This window comes from Mirounga angustirostris, unplaced genomic scaffold, assembly GCF_029215605.1.
Source record: "Mirounga angustirostris isolate CCGP_5_RB_7025 unplaced genomic scaffold, mMirAng1.0.hap1 SCAF_7, whole genome shotgun sequence".
Taxonomy (NCBI): Eukaryota; Metazoa; Chordata; class Mammalia; order Carnivora; family Phocidae; genus Mirounga; species Mirounga angustirostris.
This window is the reverse complement of record NW_026991715.1, coordinates 43,078,833-43,099,257: the sequence shown is the minus strand read 5'-3', so window position 1 is coordinate 43,099,257 and position 20,425 is coordinate 43,078,833. Positions and strand designations below refer to the sequence as shown.

The window sequence follows — 20,425 nt, the reverse complement described above, 5'->3', positions numbered from 1 at the left end:
CCCCGCATTCCTCAGGTCTCTTCGGGGAAACCGCAAAGTGCCTGGTCGCTGTCCTCTCATTCTGGACTGACCCTGCCGTCCACCAGTCACTTCTCCCATTTTCCGGGGCTTTCTCTTGTCCATCAGTCTACTGCATCGATCACTTCCTTTCTTTTCACTGGGGGACGTCTGTCGAGTTGTGCCTTCACGTCTCCTGACGGCCTCCCCCGCGTCCTACCGGACTAGCGTGTCCGTCCGTCGAGTCTCCGCTGCCCCGGCCGGCTCTTCGGCCTCGACTGCCTGGACGTGGGTCCGTCCCACGCCCGAGTTTCCATTCGTCCCCCACTTGCCTCCGATTCGGCAGGAACTTTACTCCAGCCGAGAGGGGAAGGGCGGGTGAGCGCCGGTGCGCATCGGGCCGTCCGCAGCGAGCGCGGGGCGCGGGGCGCGGCGTGGGGCTCCGGGCGGGGTGGGCGTGCGAGCGGGCCGGGGGCGTCGCGGGCCGCCCTGCCCTATAAGGGGCCGAGCCGCCTCCGCCGCCGGGCGGGTGCCGGGCGGACCGCGGCGGCGGCGGCGGCGGCGGCGGCTGCGATTGGCTCAGGCGCCCCATCCGGGGACTGGGCTCGGCGCTGCTCGTTCGCCCTAAAGGTACCAATATGGCGGAGGTGAGCGGAGAAACCGGGCAGGAGCGGCCGGGCTAGAACGGGCGCCCGGCGGCCCCCCGCGCCCCCGGAGCCGGCGTGGGGGATCCGGGGCCCTTCCCGCGGCCCCACGGGGGAGCGGCGCGGTGGGGCGGGGCTGCGGGGCGGCAGCGGGCCGTGGCGGGGCCGGCCGGGGGGCGGGAGCGGGCGCGGGAGCGGTCTCCCTCCGGGACTAGGCCGCGGCGGCTCCGGCCCCGAGCCGGCTGCGCGACGGGGCCGGACCGGAGGTGGCGACCGGCGGCAGCGAGCCCCGGCCTGGGGACGGCGCCGTGCCATGCCCCCGGGCAGCTGACGCGGGCCGCCGGAGCCTCGGCGCTGCTTTCTAGGGCCAGGGTGGGTGGAAACCGGCCGAGCCCCCCCCCCTCCCCCCGCTTCGCGGCCGGATTGCAAAGCGGGGAGCGGGCTGCGCCACTGTCCTGCGGGAGGAGCGCTCTGTGCCCCCGGCCCACCGGGTCCGGGCTGCGGCGCCAAGGAGCCTCACGCTCCACTTTGCTCCGGGCACCGAGGCAAGCGGGATGTACGGCCGCCGAGCTTCGCGGGATGAGAGCGGGACTCCTCGCCCCGCAGCCCTGGAGGTGGGGGAGCCCCTGGGTGTGAAGGGGGCAGTCCAAGACTCTCGACGTTATCTCTGGGGGCTCTCGGTAACCCCACTTTCTTCTGGGCTGAAGGAGGGAGGCAGGGCGAGCAAAGCTGCCCTGGACGTGTCCCCCGGGACTGGTGAGCTGGGGGGAGGGGGTGGCGCAGCAGGAGCCCCTTCGGCTGCAGCTCGCTGGGGATAGGGGCTCGTTGGCGGGCCTAGGGAAGGACTGAACACCCTGGAAGGAACTAGCATCTCTGGGACTGAGGGGCCGCGTCTCCAGTTTCGGGAGAGAGAATGGGGGGTTTGCGCTTTGGTTTGGGGGCGGGTGTCCAGTTTCGAGCTGGCCTGCGCTCAGGTCAGAGGACAGCCTCGGAATTGGGGCTCTCGGGCCCCAGGGGTAGACTAGGTGCTCGGAGGACGATTCCCTTCCAGGAAAGGGTATTACTTTGGGAGGTGGTGTTTGGGTCCGTGGAGAGCCGGGTGGGATTTGGGGGACTCCCGAGATGCCGGGCACTAGGGACCGATGCCGTGAGGCGACTGCTCTGGGTTTTGCTTCTCCGCTTTGTAACTTGCTGAGTTCCAAGGGGCGGCTTGGAGTTGCCTGTTAGACTCTGGGCTTCGTCCCGGGTCTGCGAGTTTGCACACTGGGGACTCGGGGAGGAAGGCGAGGCAGCCAAGAGGGGCCCGAAAGGGGCTGGGAGCGATTGGAGCGAAGCTACGTCTTGTACTTTTGGCAGCTGCGGAGGAGCTCTGGGCTCCGCCTCCTCTGCGCCCTGTTGCCTGCGCTGCCTCTTCCCCCCGGCTGCGCGATCTAACCGCACGTTTTCTTCTCTCTTCTAGGCTTCTTTTGGAAGTTCGAGCCCAGGTTTGTCCTATTTTCTTACCTCTTCAGTGGGTCCCAGAGGGTAATGTGGGGGGCTCAGAGATCTATTCCTAAAGGTTTTCGCACAAAAATTTGTCCTGCGAGTTTTTTCATTGTTTTTAAGAGTTTCAGCGTACATTTTGGTAATTCAGTTGTTCGAGGAAGGAACAGTTACACTTTTCTCTTTTTTTTCATGCTGAAAAAAATAACTAGTTACAAAGCTGCTAACAGACAAGTGTTCTTTTTAAGTAATATATCTTCAGTTATCACATACCGTTTTTTTTCCTCCAAGCCTGAAACAGTTAATCTCAAATTAACTTTCCACTAACTTTCCCAGGTTAGTTTAGATTTTCTTTTTCGAGAAATCAACTCTTTAAATTGTCGAAAATTTGGGATTACTCCCCATCTCTCCTTATTTTGTCTCCTAAATTTTTCACAATTGAGAAATGACTATAGATTGTATTAAAATTGGAACTTGAGAGTTTCAATTTTCCAGTAAAGCTACCTAAAAGAAACAGAATTCCAAGTTTGTCACAGGAAAGTGATAATACAAAATTTTGAGGTGAGGCAGCCTTAGATCATCGAGTAGTGATTAACCTTTTTGAAATGGGAAACACTTGTCAGGTTCTGATGAACGCAGGGGACTGTCTCCTGAACTCTCCACGTATGCATCATTGCATACAGTTTGGGGTTTCTGGCTCCCCTGAGTCCCATCATGAGAGGACAGTTTGGTTTCAATTTCTCACCCCCTTTCCAGCCCTTTTTTGGCTGTCTCTTTTCCCTCTGATAGTCTACAGGAAAAGTACCTCTGAACTACTCCAGGTCCCTTATTTTACACTTGATAAGACTTTTTCTCTACTGAGAGTCACCTAATTAATAGAGCCTGAAAAAGTTCCCAAATTCTCCGTTGCAACATGTTGCCTTAGAGTGAACAGCCCATTTCCTTGCATACTATTTTGTGCATTTAGTTGACTTTTAAGGTCTCACTTGATTATCCTTCAAGGTATTAAAAAATAGTCACCAAGTAGAAGAAATTTGTGGTTATTTTTCAGATAGCTGTCTACATCTTTACATTTAAAAAATTGTTTTAAGAAGTTTTTGTAATTTTGAGACAAACATTTCTTTGTCATAACTGATTTCAGGAACAGAATATTTATATACATGATGCCAAACATCTGGATGATAATGGAATTTTTCCATTTTGCATCACTGTCTGCTTTTAAGAAGTTGCAATCTAAATAAAGAGCAAGAAGACATTGTGGCTTTGGTGTTTTAAAAAACTTTTATAACCTGTTTTTAATCACTTAGCCAATTTTAAAGAAAATATTAGAGCTTAGAAGAGGCTCTTGAGGTCATCTCAGCCAACACTATGCATTTTACAAATGAAAAACTGGACCTGGGCCCAGAAAGTTTAAATGACTTGCCTCAGGTCTCAGCAGGCCAGGGACAAAGCCAGGAGTAGACCCATAGGCCCTTTGATTTCTGGCCCTTAACTGAATACTTTCCACTTTAAGAGGGAAGAGCACTGTGACCAGTGATGTGGGGATTACAAAAGAGGACAGAGCTCTGCCTTAAAGAGGTGGAAAAGTTACCATCTGTTTCATCCCTGACACTTTATATACCACAGAGGTTTCCAGGAATTCCTCAAAATAGGAAATTGATAATAGTGGATGTTGTGCTTTTGAGCTCTTTAATAAATACTCATTTTTCTCCTTAAAATTAAGTTAAACCATCTGTATTTCAACAGGTTTTAAAATGAACAGATAATATCTTTCAACATTAAAAAAATAACATCATAATGTAAGCTTCCTAAAGAATTAAGTTCCATAGAAATTGTGTTATTTTTAGGACTAATGATTAGAGTTCTCCAAACTCAGAATCAAAATCATTGAATGATGTCTGTATTTTTTCTCATAGTGAAAAATCCTTGGTGTAGGTCAGTGTTTTGGTAATGATCTCATGCTGTCCTTAAGTGTTTGAAATTTAAAATACTAAATAGCTTTACTAAAAACAGACCAAACTTTTTATGTTAAATGTACTTCCTTCCACTTCACCCTTCCTCTACTCCAAGATTCTGGTACTTCTTTGCTTCCCTGCTTCGAGAGTTACTGGTCTAATTGAATTAGATACTAGAGTAAAACAGAAAATTCTGTTTTTCATAGATTCGATTTCATTCTCTTGGGATTATGAATCTTACTCATTTTTCAACTTTGTTTTCAGAGTATCCTGTTGACTTCACATTTGCTTATAAAAAGCATTACAATTTTATAAACCACTATGAATTGGCCAAAACAACTTGCAGCAGGATACATCTTCCAAAAACCTGCAGATATGATTTTTCTATATTTCCTTCACATAATCTTAAAAACTAATTACCTTATTAGTCGTACAAAGAAAAGCATGCTCTTACAATTTAATGCCTGTGCGGAGAGCTTGAAATATAGTTATGGACATGAAAAGTGACATACTACTTTTAGAGACTGACTTGCTGTATAGTTGCTTCACAAAAACTTGTATTTTTTCATGAACCAGATTTCTATTGTGTTTTGTACCTTTGAGGGTTGCAAGTTGGGTAACATAATGTATTCTCTTTGCCTGAAGTGTTGAGCTTTAGTGGATAACAGATTCTTTTGAAATCTTCCATTAATAATCCTTCTTTCATTTTTCTGTTGCTTTTAGACAAATGCATTAAACTAACTGACAAACAAGTTTGACTTTTATCTTAGAACATTTTTTTAGGACTCCTCCGTTTAAATCACTTTGTTGCCATTATAAGTTCTGTTCTCATGGACTGGACTTCTTATTAAAGTTTTTAAATTACTCTGCCTTGTTCTTTTGCTGATTTAGATATCTTTTCAGAACTGTATGGTCCTTATAACCTGTTAAGTATATAGTAAATGCGGGGCGCCAGGGTGGCTCAGTTGTTGAGCAACTGCCTTCGGCTCAGGTCATGGTCCCAGGGTCCTGGGATCGAGTCCCGCATCGGGCTCCCTGCTCAGTGGGAAGCCTGCTTCTCCCTCTCTCACTCCCCCTGCTTGTGTTCCCTCTCTCACTGTGTCTCTCTGTCAAATAAATAAATAAAATCTTAAAAAAAAAAAAAAGTATATAGTAAATGCATTTAATAAAGCTCACATATAAACATTAAAAGGAACTGGCAAAAGAACACAAATTATTTTCTCGTAAGTAACGTTGTGAATGTGTAAAGTGATTGTTTGTTTCATTCCAGTTGGGTCTTTGTCTTCTGAGGATCATGATTTTGACCCCACTGCTGAGATGTTGGTCCATGACTATGATGATGAAAGAACTCTTGAAGAAGAGGAAATGATGGATGAGGGTAAAAACTTCAGTTCTGAAATTGAAGACTTAGAAAAGGTAAAGGATTTTACTTTCATATTTTAATAGCAAACTTACAGTAAAGATTTTGAATTTTTTTTTTTTAAAGATTTTTTATTTATTTATTTGAGAGAGAGAATGAGAGACAGAGAGCATGAGAGGGAGGAGGGTCAGAGGGAGAAGCAGACTCCCTGCCGAGCAGGGAGCCCGATGCGGGACTCGATCCCGGGACTCCAGGATCATGACCTGAGCCGAAGGCAGTCGCTTAACCGACTGAGCCACCCAGGTGCCCCTGTTCTTATCTATTCTTTTTTTTTTTTTTTTTTGATTTTTATTTATTTGAGAGAGAGAGGATGAGAGAGAGAGCATGAGAGGGGGGAGGGTCAGAGGGAGAAGCAGACTCCCCGCCGAACAGGGAGCCCGATGCGGGACTCGATCCCGGGACTCCAGGATCATGACCTGAGCCGAAGGCAGTCGCTCAACCGACTGAGCCACCCAGGCGCCCAAGATTTTGAAATTCTATTATAAATTATTTTACAATCTGTCTGAAATAAAAACAGGATCAGGATCTTTGTTTTTGACCTAACTTTTATGTACTGTCACTGATCTTCTCATTATTTTGAAGGAAAGCCTAATAAGTAGATTTTTATTTAATTTTTCAAAATTATTTTATATCTCTTAATCTAATTTTTAAGTGTTTGGAGCACAGTGAAGTAGGTACATGTGGTCATCTTACAGATGAGAATAATGAGATATAGAGAACTGTGGGCCCTAAACTTGGTTCTGAATCGTAGCCCAGCCCAGTGCATTATACCACACTATTCTACTTAGCATCACACTTGAGTTTAAGTAAACACTGCAGTAGATACAGGGAGAAGTCTTTTCCTTTAAATAACTTGTAATCTGGTAGAATACTAAAAGAACATTGAAAGTGAAAAAGTTTTACTCTGTTTTTAATTGTAAAACAGTAATGTCCCATTTTCCACCCCTCAGCCATCTTTTAAAAAGTTGGCAAGAGTAAATGTAGTTTATAACTTCTTTAACCCACAATCAATAGAAATGGAAATGAACTGGATTTTAAACACATATTTATACCAGGACTACAGAGAGAGGTCTCCATTGGGGTCACTTGAAAAATGTAGGATTATACTTATCTATAAATTAACCTTATTTGCACATTTCTGATCAGCCCAGAACAACGAAAGCTTTCAGGAATAATAATAATAATAATCCTTTGAGTTTTTATACCTCTTTTTCTTCAAAGAGACAAGACACATTCTTACATAATCTCTTCTGCTATCTTTGTGAGGCAGAGATGAATTCTTATTGCATTTCTCCCTTCATGTTAATATACAGGGAAACAGAGGCAGTCTTCAGGATCTAGACTCCAGGCTTACTTTGGTAGACCTGAAAATTTCTAAACATGTTCATTCACTTGACAAATTAATCCAACACAATTGCTGTTAGATTTAATCATTAAAAAAAAAAACCAAAAAAACAAAACCAACTTATAGCCAAACAGATTTGAGAATATAGAGATAAAATGGTTGGGAAATACTTAAGAAAAGCTTTAGGTATTGATCCTTTCAGGGGTCTTGATAAAATACTGCCTTTTGATAAAAGATGTCCAAGAGTCTTGAGTTCTGCTTGGCTTTATTCGGGCACTTCTTCCTACCTCTTATGAATGGGTAGCCTAGAATAATTGAGAATTATATAATCCAGCTAACATTATCTCTCTGTCAAATAAATAAAAATCTTAAAAAAATAAACACTGGTAATTAATTTTTTGCTTTGTAATGATATCTATCACTAATTTGAAGATTCAGAAAAATTAGAGGTCTTTAAATATTTCAACTTCTCTGTACTTGGACAGTTTTGCTTCTTGGTATTTTATGACATTCTTGGAAATTGGGACAGAAAACTACAGGTGATCTTTAAACAGATTCTAGGGAAGACCTAAGAACTGTATCTCCACTTAGAAGCCTAATCTTTCTCTCACTGAACAATTGGTAAGAGGAGCTATTTCTAAGAGTGACTGACTGCCCACTTCCTCCGAACTATAATTCTTTTTTTTTTTTTTTTTTTAAAGATTTTATTTATTTGACAGAGAGAGACACAGCAAGAGAGGGAACACAAGCAGGGGGAGTGGGAGAGGGAGAAGCAGGCTTCCCGCGGAGCAGGGAGCCCGATGTGGGGCTCGATCCCAGGACCCTGGGATCATGACCTGAGCCGAAGGCAGACGCTTAACGACTGAGCCACCCAGGCGCCCCCCGAACTATAATTCTTATCTGTAGTAAAGCTTAACTATGTAGATGTGGTCTCTATTCTTTGTTGATATTTAATGAAACATGACACTGAATACAAAATAGCAGATAGAGACACAAATATAAAGAGTAAAAATCGTTTATAGAGGAAATTTAAAATTATTTCTATATCATTTAATGTACTCTGTTCACCTTTTATTATTGGAACTTTGATTTAGGTATTTGTAAATGTTCACAGTTTTAGGGGCTTGATGTTAATGTTTGTTTTTAGAAATTACAGTAAGTTTTTATACTCATAGTAAACTGGATAGTTTATAGGCTATAAATATGGCCTGTATTTTAGTGCTTACAAATTTTTAGTACAGTATGTATTAAAAATAAGAGATAAAAACAGTTTTTGTATAGTAGAACTTTGGTATAGAGAATACATTATGTGACTAGATTTATGTTATTAAATGTATAAAATAAGGTTTACATTGTGTCTTACTATAGTTTATTCATGTTATTGTTTTGTGAGGTTTTAATTTAATAGTCTCCAGCTATAACTTTTAGAGAAGTTCTTTACAATAATACGTAGATTTCTCCCTTGATGATATTCATTGTGGAATGAGAAAGTAAAAATCACCTTTTCTACCACTTACACTTTGGTATAGATTCTTCCTGTTTTGTGGGTTTGTTTGTTTGTTTTTAAAGATTTTTTATTTATTTATCTGAGAGAGAGAGTGGGAGACAGAGAGCATGAGAGGGGGAGGATCAGAGGGAGAAGCAGACTCCCCGCGGAGCAGGGAGTCCAATGCGGGACTCGATCCCGGGACTCCAGGATCATGACCTGAGCCGAAGGCAGTTGCTTAACCAACTGAGCCACCCAGGCGCCCCGGTTTGTTTGTTTTCTTTAAATTTTTTAAAACTATATGTATACTGTTTTGCAATGCATATTTTAAGATATCAGACTGGTGTCATATGAAAATTGTCCTACACTTCACTCGGACAATTTCTGTTGATCAATGCAGGAGCACCATCAGGTGTATTGGATGAGTATTAGCATTATTTCCTTGGTTAAGAGTCCTTGTTGATTGTGAAATGTACCATAGATTTAAAGAAGTAATATAGATGGAGTCAGGGAAGAACAGTACTATGGGAAATGTGTACATTGATAATGGGATGCATCCGAATTTCTGGCACGTGAGGTTATGCATCATAGGATCAAGGAAATTATGATACTTTTCTATTTACAGATGAAGAAATGTAGGTGAGGGGAGTTAGGTGATTTGCCTACAGTAATGGTTAGCAGTTAATGAGTCCTCTGCCTCTAGATTTTATGTTCTTCCTGATATAAAACCTTTGAGTTAGAAAATAGTTCATTTATAAGTATGACTAGACTCAAATATGCCCCTTAAAATTTAAATAGGGTCAACAAAATACCTGAGAAAAAGAAGAGAAAAATTCTCTACCTGTGATAAGGTGCTGGATCAAACTTCTACGCTGATCTAGCCACCACAGATCTCAGAGACTGAGATTTACTCATTTGATTTTTTTAAAAACTTATTTTGTGCTTCAGAGAACAGTCCTTTATTAATAGGTCTAATAGCTCACTTGTGAAGTGCTTCAGAGATTAGATTCACCTTTTCTGGTTTTGCTATACAAGTTTTTAGTACAAGTAATTTCTGTATTTTATCATCAGCTCCCTTTAGGTAACTAGTGTCATTCCTTGAATGTGTTGATGAAGTTCCACTAAGATAGTCACCTTCTTCCTCAACAGATGATTGTACTTGTGTCTTTATAGAGAAAGTGGGGTTTTCATGAGTGACTACCTGGAATCTCCTATGTGCCCCACACATACAAACTTAACTTTTATACTCATTCTTCTCTCCCTACTGTCCCAAGAGTATATGCCACATCCTAAGCTAACTCCTAATTCCATCCCTCCTGCCCTAAGTCTTTCCTTCCCACTTATTTTTTAAAATCAGCATAGAGAATCCTACTCATGTTTCCTAAATTTGGGAGAAATTGTTTTAACCCTGTGTTGCCCTTAGTGATTCTCTTTTTATACTGTATGTATTCTCTCCCCTCTATTCAGTTCATTCATGTACTTTCCTCCATTGATTCAGCTTTGTTTCTCCCAGTAGGCTGTAGGATCACCAGTAATTCCTGCTTGACAGGTACAGAGAATTCCTCTCTCTATTTCGCTTGATTTCTCTTTGATATTTGGCCTAAAATGACTATCTCTGGTCTCTCCACACTTGCTTCTTCCTTAGCTTATGTAATTCTGCTTTCTCTTAGTTCTGCTCTCTGGTATTTATGGGCCATTCTTTCTTTGCCCACATTTTAATTGATGGCATTTCCCAGAGTTCTAGCTTTTGTCTTCTCACTCTGTATGCCTTTTCTGGATGATCTCATTCAAGCCCATTGCTTCAGCTTTTGCCTTGAATTATCATTTACTACCCCACTGTCCACCTTCAAGTTTTCTGATGTTTCTGTCTCATAACGGTCCTATAGGTATTTAGCCTTTGCAGGCCAGAAACAGGCAATCCTTTTAGACTCCTCTGTCACTTTCATTTACTTTATCAAGTAGGTCAAGAAATACATTCTTTTCTCTTAATTTTGCTCAGATAATTCCCTTCCTTAGTTGAGGCTCTCCTTCTTCTACTCCCCCTAGAATGTTATTTTCAAAATGCATATTGTGCTTAAAATTTTCCAGACATCTCCCATTGCCTGTAGGGTAATATATCTGGAAGTTCTTCTAATAAAGCATATATTCCCTTCTCTTTTCTTTGTATCCTCTTGCCTTCTTTGGCTTTAGATATCATCTAGATGCTAACGAATGCCAGATGTATATCTTTAGCCCAGCCTGATCCTCGATGAACACCAGGCTGCTGGCCAACTTGACTCTTCTACTTAGATGTCTCATAGTCCTCTCAGACTTAACTTGTGTCTTCTGCAGAACTTTTGTTTCCTTCAGAAACCCATCCTCAGTCCTTTCTTCTTTTTATTTTTTTTTTAAAGATTTTATTTATTTTTTTGACAGAGCACAAGCAGGGGGAGCAGCAAGCAGAGGGAGAAGGAGAAGCAGGCTCCCCGCCTAGCAGGGAGCCCGATGTGGGACTTGATCCCAGGACCCTGGGATCATGACCTGAGCCGAAGGCAGATGCTTAACTGACTTCAGTCCTTTCTATCTCAGTAAAAGTTACCACCATATAGGCAGTCGCTCAAATAGAAATCTGGAGAGACATTTCTCTCCCTTTCACTCCCACATCCAGGAACCCATTTGATTCCACCTTAGAATATATATCATCTATTAACTTCTCTCCATGTTTATATCACTACCTTAATCCAGCATGAAACCCTTAGGTGGTCTCCCTGCTTTTCTCTTGTCTCTCCACCTCCTCAAACTTTTCTTTATGTAGTTGCCCAACATTTAAGAAGAAATAAAGTCATGGCACTCCCCCTTCATCCCCCCCACACTTTTTTTTTAGTCTCCATTCACTTCCCATTACACTGGGAGTAAAGGACACGCTCTGTCTTCCCTTTGACCCTGAGAAAGTAGACTCTCTACATTATTCTGGACCCTATTTATTTCCTTTGCATTCATTGTAATTGGCAGTTTTATATTTGTGTATTGTGATTATTCTCCCTCCCCTCCGCCCTCTAGACTGTACTCTGTAGAAGGGCAAGACCTATTTTTCATACTGGCACTTGGCACAGTGGCCTACTGGCACCCAGTAACTGCTCAGTCAGTGTTTCTTATGACACACCACAAGTCCCTAGTACACAGCCCTCATCTGTCAAATACCTCTTCATCTGTCGAGACTTAGCTCAGTCTTTGCACCCTATGTGGCACCTCCCTAACCTCACGCATGCCATTATTCCTAGAGTTTAGTTCTTCCCTTCTCTGTACCTACCAGTGTATACTACCATTTCTGGAATTGATTTTTGCAATCAACACATTGTATTATAATTGTTAACTTACCAGTTTCTTCCATTAAGACTTGAACTCATTCAGAGCAGGGACTTTCTGTAAATTTCTGTATCTACAGCTAGCAACCTCTGCATAGTACCTAGGACCCAGTAAATGCTGTATTGATGGAAAGGTGGATTATTAGTGTATGATGCATGAAAATTGACATCTCCCCAGCTCATGGAGAGAATCTGAAACTATGAGGTTTTGAAGAAATAATACAGACAGGTGGTTTGCAAAAGCTTCAACCCAGTCTCCTCTTAGAACCAATATGAGCCAAAGGGAATGGGCTGCATGGAATCTGCAAGGAACAGGACTAGAGAGACTCTGAATCTGGTTCTGGGCACATTTGAGGGGTTCTGTTCTTTGATTTGGGAGAAGAAGAATTCACGAGGTTTCCCCATGGTATGGGTGAACTTCTGTCCATCCTGACCATCCAACTCCATTTGTGCTGACTCCATGCTACCAAAGCAGCTTTTTAACGGATTCCAATCCCAAGCTGAAAGGATTTCATGAGTGACGTGATTGGTATGGTCACTGGAAAGGCACATGTCTCCTGCAAATTTACAAAGTCACATTCTGTCATAAACCTTTTCTATAGAGCTCATTTAGCATGAATCTGTTTGAAGCAGGCACAGTGAAAAATATAAGTTCTAGACCTGTAAAGGTGAAGAAGGCCAGATTCTTGGGCACCCCTCTGAGCCTGACAGCGGCTTTCTAGAAATCATCACTGGCTCATTTCAGCTCACTTTGTGATCAGCTGAGGACATGTTTTAGCATTTTCATGCTTTTGCTTCATGACTGAGGCATTTTGCCTTAAAGGGAAAACGAAACCTATAAGCAAGCTTAATGAATTTCTTAATAGATGAGCATAAACATCTCTAAAATATTGAGCAAATTAACTAGTCTGTAGATATATTATTTTGTATTTATATATTTGAATAGTTGTAAATAGTAGTAGTTGAATTAAGATATTTTTAAAAAGGAAATACACCACGTATTTCCAGATGGATTAGTTGGGGGAAAAGGGTGCCAAAATGTGGCATAGCGTAGGTATTCATAACATAGGAAACATTGCAGCCAAAGTATGTACTTTTATCAAAGCATCGCTGCCAGTAAGTGAACTGGTGGTACTGGAATTTGAACCCAGAACTAAGCCTCCGTTTTGTCACCTGTAAGATGGCCGTAATGATAATAAACTTCAGTAGGTGTTTATGGAAGAGAAACCTAAAACAATTGTACAGAATACAGATATGGTGCTAGTAATAGAAAGGATAATTTTGAAGAGTAATACATAAATATTATTGGTGTTAGTAGTTGCCCTTCGGTGCTCGCTTCAGCAGCACATATACTAAAAGTGGTTGCCCTTTGGCTGTCATCCAATTAACATGAAGAATTAAACCAAGTGGTCTTCAACTGTTAAATCCAAGGAAACACACTGAGTATTATATGAAGTTATTGATTGATTACTTGTAAGTTCTTTCAGGGTAAATCTTTATACTAATGTTGAATGCTTACCAAAAAAAATCACTAAATATTTGAGGAATTTTTTAAAGAGTGAAGTGATGCTGGAAATAAAAAATCATTAGGCTTTTGTTAATAAGTTAATAATAGCTCTGACTGTTTGAGCCTATTTTCTAGCAGTAGTACAAAAAGAAAAACTAAAACTTGGCTTTGATTTGATACTGCTTTTTTATAATGTGTTTTATGAACATTAAGGGCATCACAGTTTATCTGTGCTTCTGTATTGTGACATGTACTGAGTTTATGTTTGTGCCCTGGCTTGAATAGGAAGGAAACATGCCTTTAGAAGATTTACTGGCGTTCTATGGCTATGAACCTGCAATTCCGGCAGTGGCAAATTCCAGTACAAATAGCTCCCCAAGTGAACTTGCTGATGAACTACCAGACATGACACTAGACAAAGTGAGTACAAGCATTTAAAAGAAAAATTCCAAATCCATTACCATTGGCTGTTTTTATTAGTTTCCTTTTCATTAAAAGCATTTTGTATTTCTGAAATGTAAATTTCTTATTGACCCATTGCTCTTTATCATTTTGGTGACCGATTTAAATATTGTTTGGCTTTGATTACACTGCTTTAAAAGTACCAGTAGCTTCTTAATACTTTGTATGTTTGAGCGTTCTCCCATAAAGTTTTTCTTTACTATGTTGACATACAGTATCTAAACTTAGATTTTGCCCTAACTTTTTTTGATCCTCTGAACACTTGAATGCATTGATTAATAAATCCCCCAGAAGCCTTCAATCCAAGCTGGCTTAGATGTGGAGTGGTTGGGGAGAAGTTCTGTTTTCTTGGGCTCTGTGAGTGAAGGCAGCCACAGCAGCCAAGGCCTTGGTGACACATCTGTCACATTGTTGGTTGTGGGGAAGGCATAGTCCCTGCTGAGGGCAGTTCACACAGCCACAGTCTCTGCTAGCTTTCTGTGGTCTCTGGAAAGGGACTCTCAGACAGGGAGAGGAATCCATATCTTGGCACCTCTTCCTGTGAGTTTTGTTGTTTCCCCTTTTCAGTCAGATGTGGTATTAACGTACCACACCTTTAATGACTGTAGTCACTCGGCAAATACTGAGTGCCTATGTACCAGGCACACAGATGACTCTGTACTTAGATAAAAGTTAATTCAAACGTGTTGCTTTTAAAATTATATCTCTAGTCAGAGTTTTTCATTGGTTAGATTTTTTTAATTATTGGAAGAGAAGAGTTCGGGGCATTTTTTGGTTTTATTTATTTACGTTGGTAGAAAGTGAGTTTAATTGTTAATCACTTAGACATAAGATTATTTTTGTTGTAAATTCGCTAAAAATTAGCTTGCAGGTTCAGATAAGCTTTCTGCTTATGCATAAGTTAGGCAGATTTTTTAAGTGTATAATATAGTTATTAAATATTATATGTAATTAAATATTGTTATTAAATATGTATATGAAGTAAATTATAGGAGCATTTCAGATTTACTTCTCTCAAAAGGGGCCTTCAACAGTTCTTAATTGTATCATAATACATTGTATGTTTATGAATAATAAGAAATTGATGAAGTCTAATTTCCTTTTTTTAAGTAAAAAATTTTTTTATGAGATGTAGTAATTTCTAACTCTAGCATTGCATTCTTATTCTTACAGGAGGAAATAGCAAAAGACCTGTTGTCGGGTGATGATGAGGAAACTCAGTCTTCTGCAGATGATCTGACACCGTCTGTGACTTCCCATGAAACTTCCGATTTCTTCCCTAGGCCTTTACGATGTAAGAAGCTCAGTCATTACTGATGAGTAGTAACACTGATACTCTGGCTCCAGTGCATTTTATGGCATTCGCTAGCTCATCAGACTTAAAACAAAACAAAACAAATCGTTCGTCAGAATATTCTAAGTGTTTTACTTAATGGAAATACAGTTCTATTACAATCCTGATAACGACTATAACTTTTTATTGGGATAGAGGTGAACCAACATGTCGTTTTAAAACCTAAAACATTTGGTTAGTTTTGCAAGGCTATTTTCTTTCCCAAGATTCATCTGTTGCTATCGTAACCAATCATAGTTCTTCAGCCATGAAATTTTATGGACATTTTTTGGACTTGTTTTAAAAGGTCCTTTACTCTCCTGGTTTTGAAAACCATCAGATGCTCAGTAACTATTTTTTTATGTCTTTAGTGATTTATTTAATTCTCTTTTTCTTTTTAGTTCTTGGTGTTATCCCTTAATGTATATCAGTAATATTTAAAAGGTCTTTGAAGTGAAATAATTTCTTATCTGCAGCCTTGCTTATTTTTTAGGTATTTTGGTCATAGAAGAACTGTTCACTTAACAAATGCAAATACACATACAGGTGTATGTGTGCAAAAACATAATTTTGATGGAGTTAATGTACACCTCTTTGTCCCATTCTGGGTTAGCATAATAAGAACTCTATTGCTTTCTGTTCTTTTTTAAGGTGACCATAGTGGTTTTCCTTTTGCCTTCCCAAACTATTTGACCGTAGAACAAAAAATTTTAAGGTACCATACACTTCCTTAGTATTTTCAGTTTCTTGTTTTGACTAGTGTTAAAATGTGAGAATAGTACAAGAAGTTGAGTATATTTGTGCTAATCTCATTCATTCAAATGATTTTTTATAAAATGCCACATGCCAGGCACGTGCTGCAAAAATAGGCAATAAAAACCTTTTTAAAATTTAATTTTCTTTTTTTAAGCAAATACTACATATGATGGAGATAAGGAATCAGAAGTTGAAGATGTTGAAACAGACAGTGGTAACTCACCTGAAGATTTGAGGAAAGTAAGTTGAGTTACTATCATAATAACTTAGTAGACAGTTTGGACTAAAGTAGCTTTTTTCATTTCTGAAGTAATTTAAGATAATGTTGCTGTTGTAAGATGAAATTTCTTTTGACTTGTAGTAATTCAATGAGTTGGAACTTGTTTTTTAGTATATTTTTATAAGTTGTTTTTACTTCTAAATTTTCTTGTAGGAAATAATGATTGGTTTACAGTATCAGGCAGAGATTCCCCCTTACCTTGGAGAGTATGTTGGTGATGAGAAAGGTAAGTAAGATTTTTGGTTTTGATTTTGATAATATATGGTAGGCCAAGTTATCCCTTAATAGTTTAATTATTTGATTACATACCAACCTTGGCAGTATACATTAATTATACATTATACATAAAGTAATTATACATTAATTTTTTTTTTGAAAGATTTTAAAGCAGGGGGAGCTGCAGAAGGAGGGGGAGTAGCCGACTCCCCACCAAGCAGAGAGCCCAATGCAGGGCTCGATCCCAGAATGCTGGGATCATAACCTGAGCCAAAGGCAGATGCTTAGCCAGCTGAGCCACCCAGGTGCCCATCAACCTTGGCAGAATAAAGATAGAGTTGGAGTCAGCGAAAGTTTGGGCCTGACTCAGGAATAATATATCAGAATTAACGCTGAGACTCAGAGAACCACTTCTGTCTCTGTACAGTGCTTCTTAGCCTTATGGGTATGCTAAGGCACCAGGTAGGGTAGTGGAACGCCTCTGCAGGTGCATCTGCTTGACCTACATCCCACTCTAGTAGAAGTGGGTAGAATCTTATAACCTGAGATAATGAGCACATTAGAGATAAAATCTCTTGGAAAGAAAATTCTTGATGAATAAAGACTCTAGAAGAAATTCTCCTGTGTAAGCCCTGAAAGAGAAGGTGGTAGAACACAAGGATTCCCTTTCTTTTTTTGTACACCCCTACTTAAGTGTAATCAGTTTTTCTTCGCATTTTTGGTAGATCCCAGTTATAGCTGGTCTCGAAAATGTGGTGGAAAGTAAAAATACAGGTATCTTTCCCTAGCTGAACTTGGGAAGCATATAGATTTGGCCGTGTGCATTTGACCTTTTCCCTAAGAAGTCGATTTGTCCCTGTGACATCGTGGGGCCAACACAGCACAGCGACACAGCCCTTCCTGAGTTTTGCTTTTTTCCTTTGCCCTGTTAGGTCATCTTCCATTTAAAGGAAGGGGAGAGTGGCTACCCTAGGGTTGTTAGCATTGGCAGCCCCTAATAACAATGTTTTCCTAAACTGCTTTCGAAATGATGTTGTCCCAGGGAAGCAAAACAGTGGCTGATATTCAGATGACCCAGCCTCTCCATCCCCCCACCCAAATGACACACACCCTTGACGTCAGAACATGCTCAGCCACGTCAGTTCTTAGATTAAACATAATGGATGTAATCCTCTCTCACTTGTACACATTCAGGAGGGAAGCTCTACCTTCTCTATCCTTAGAGGGGATAGACCCAAACTGTTTTACCTATTTCAGTTATGACAAGGAGGAGAGGAATTTACATCAAAAGTCAGTCTTACTGGTTCATAGGCACATTTTATTTTTACCTTTCCTGCTCACCGGGAGCGATAATGCCTGCCTCACACAATTGTGAATATAAAGCACTGATCCTGGTCCCTGGTACATAGGGAGCTTTCAGTAAATTATTTTATTAGCTATATTTAGTACTTATCCTACACTTGAAGAATGCATTGCACTTGAAGCAATGGGATAAATATTTGGGCCATCTGTGTTACTTTAGTGTGTGAAGTAGAAGCTTTAAGTATGGTGGCAATGTGTGCATTAATAATATATATATCTTGTTTTAGTGACACTCTGCTTATTAATGTATCAACCTCTTTAAGAGATTTTGGAAAGTTTACTTCTCTTACTGTTAATCATTCTTTTCCATTTTTGATGAATGTGCATCCTCCTTTAAAATTCACCCTTTGGGAGGAAATTAGTAAAGTAAAAATCTACCTTTCTTAGGTATTTCATCATTGGCAGATATTTTGGCTTTTATTTATTTTTGTGTGTTTTATTTGTTTGCAGTTTTTAACCTGTATACACATCATAGAGGCAGAGTTCAAGAGGCTATTAAAGAATTTATACAGGTTATTTTTACCCCCTCATTAGGAGAATATAAAACACCCTTCTGGGTTTTACATTAGATTTCACTAGGCATAGAAAGCCTTCTGATTGGATAGTAAATCAGCCAGTGAGAAAGCTGCTTGCTGTAGCCCCTGGACCACTTGGCCCTTAATAAAGTTAAAAAAAAAAAATTATACCTTTACCAGTGGGTCGCGAGACAATCAAATTGCTGCTGTCGTCAAAGTTAGTTGTCCCAGTGTATAGCGTATCAAAGAAGAGGAAGAGCAGTTTGTATGCATCTAGGAGTATGTTCACTATTTTTAATGTGTTAATGGGATTTTCTTTATCAGTGTCTGAAAATGAAGACCAGTTACTTTGGCGTCCTGGTGTGGTTTTGGAGAGCAAAGTTAAGGAGTACCTTGTTGAGACCTCATTAAGAACTGGAAATGAAAAAATAATGGATAGGATATCTGCAGGAACACACACAAGGGACAATGAACAGGTATACTTTAACTTCTGTTGAAACAGCAGCTAACTAATCTCTTCTTGATTTTCCTTTTTTTGGGGGGGGGGGGGAACGGGGGTGGGGATCAGAGAGAATCTTAAGCAGGCTCCACGCCAGCCCAGAGCGTGACGAGGGGCTTAATCTTACAACCCTAAAGATCATGATCTGAGCCGAAATCAGGAGTCAGATGCTTGACCGACTAAGCCACCTAGGCACCGTTCTTGATTTTCTTATATGTGATTCAGGTATTTCTTACGTGTGAACTGGATATCTCTCTTTCTATAGATTTTTAAAACTTGGAAAACACTGGTTAAGAAAAGTCCCAAGACCTAGTGATAACTACTCCATATTGTTTCACGTTTTCTCTTCTGGTCCTTTCTTCTCTGTGTATGCACATATCTTAATTTGAATCACTTATTTTCCTTGGCACTGAGAATTCTTTACTATCTCGTTCCTGATGACGGAATAGTCCATCCTGTAGCTGTAATATCACTTATTTAAACATTCTCTATGGTTGGACTTTAGATTTTATAATAAAGGTATTTTTTTGGATTATTCTTGAACTCTGTTCAGGAAGTGTTGAAAAGTATTGCCTATTAAGATTGTATAAATTTGCTTTAGGAGCATTTGTTAAGCACTGTGTACCTATAGTTGCAGGATACTCTTGATTGTATGTGGGATGGGGCTGGAAGTATTGCCTACTAAGGGTTTTTTTTGGATGCCCCTGGTTTTGCCTTCTGACATCATTTTGCCCCTCTCGTATACTTTTCACTCTGTATCTTTAGCCTCAATGATCCTAACTGAAATGAATATCCAGAGATAGTTGGATTCAGACTTGAATTCCCAAGTAACATACAGAAGTCATAGTAGTTGAATTTCAGAGTAGCTTTGCAGCTGTCAAAAAGAATCCCCACTGGGTTTTTGTACTGATAGTCCATTAAACTGTAAATTAATTTTGGAAGAATTAGTACCTTTAAAACATTAAACCTTCCAGTTCAAGAACATGATCTGACTCTCTATGTATTTGACTTTTTTAATCACTCAGTGTTTTTGTTTGTTTGGACATCACATGCATCTAATTAACTTAATTTGTCAATATCTTAAATATTTATGTGTATTTAATACTTTTGTTAATGGGATCTATAATAATTATATACGGTTAATATAGAGAAATACCAATTTTTTAAAAATTTAATTTTTCTCAAGCTAGTGAAACTAGTAATTTTTCAGTTGTTTTTATCAGGCTTTCTAGTCTTAAAGTCATTATTGAATTATACCTTGGTTCCTTCCTTACCATTTATTATATCTCTTACTCCTATTACTATCTTACTGCATTAGCCATAACTCTCAGAGACTTTTGGTAGTGGTAGTGATTTGAGGCCTGCTTTTGATGGGAGGTAATATATCTAAGGTTTTTACATTAAGAATAATACCAGTGCTTGGTTTGATATAGGCTGTCTTTATTATACTAAGGTAGTAATCATCCACTTACACTTATTATGGTTTTTGTCTTTTTAAAATTAGAAATGGATACTGATTTATCAGATGCTTTTTTAGCAGCTGGATTGTTTTTTAATGATTATGTTCTGATTATTAGCCTATTGATGTATTAATAGATTTACTAATATTGAGCCATCTTTGCCTTTCTTGGAAATTACTTGGGAAGGTGGATTATTAAATAACTTCCAGTTAAGTTCTCTCCACTGCTATTTAGTATATTTGTAATTCCAAACAGATTTAATGAGAAGAAATCCTAATTTTAAGAAAATGACACCCTTCATAGTAGACCATGAGACCATTATAAACCCTAGTCACTCAGGTACCCATCCTTCTATTCTAGGC

The 20,425-nt window shown here is 40.1% G+C and overlaps 1 protein-coding gene across 6 annotated transcripts in view; it reads left to right on the top strand.

Annotated features, from left to right (window-relative positions):
- The window catches only part of MIER3 (MIER family member 3), a 51,680-nt gene that overhangs the window by 19,536 nt on the left and 11,719 nt on the right, over positions 1-20,425 (top strand). For 2 of the 6 annotated variants that reach the window (XM_045895131.3, XM_045895139.3), the window contains exons 3-9: positions 2,101-2,125; positions 5,349-5,494; positions 13,466-13,600; positions 14,816-14,936; positions 15,886-15,971; positions 16,165-16,237; positions 18,429-18,580. In XM_045895131.3, coding sequence (XP_045751087.2) covers positions 2,101-2,125; positions 5,349-5,494; positions 13,466-13,600; positions 14,816-14,936; positions 15,886-15,971; positions 16,165-16,237; positions 18,429-18,580 — 738 coding nt within the window. Of the gene's footprint in view, positions 1-512; positions 645-1,033; positions 1,256-2,100; positions 2,126-5,348; positions 5,495-13,465; positions 13,601-14,815; positions 14,937-15,885; positions 15,972-16,164; positions 16,238-18,428; positions 18,581-20,425 lie in introns of those variants that run through there. The other 4 variants (XM_045895154.3, XM_045895146.3, XM_064596136.1 and 1 more) reach the window with 4 other exon arrangements.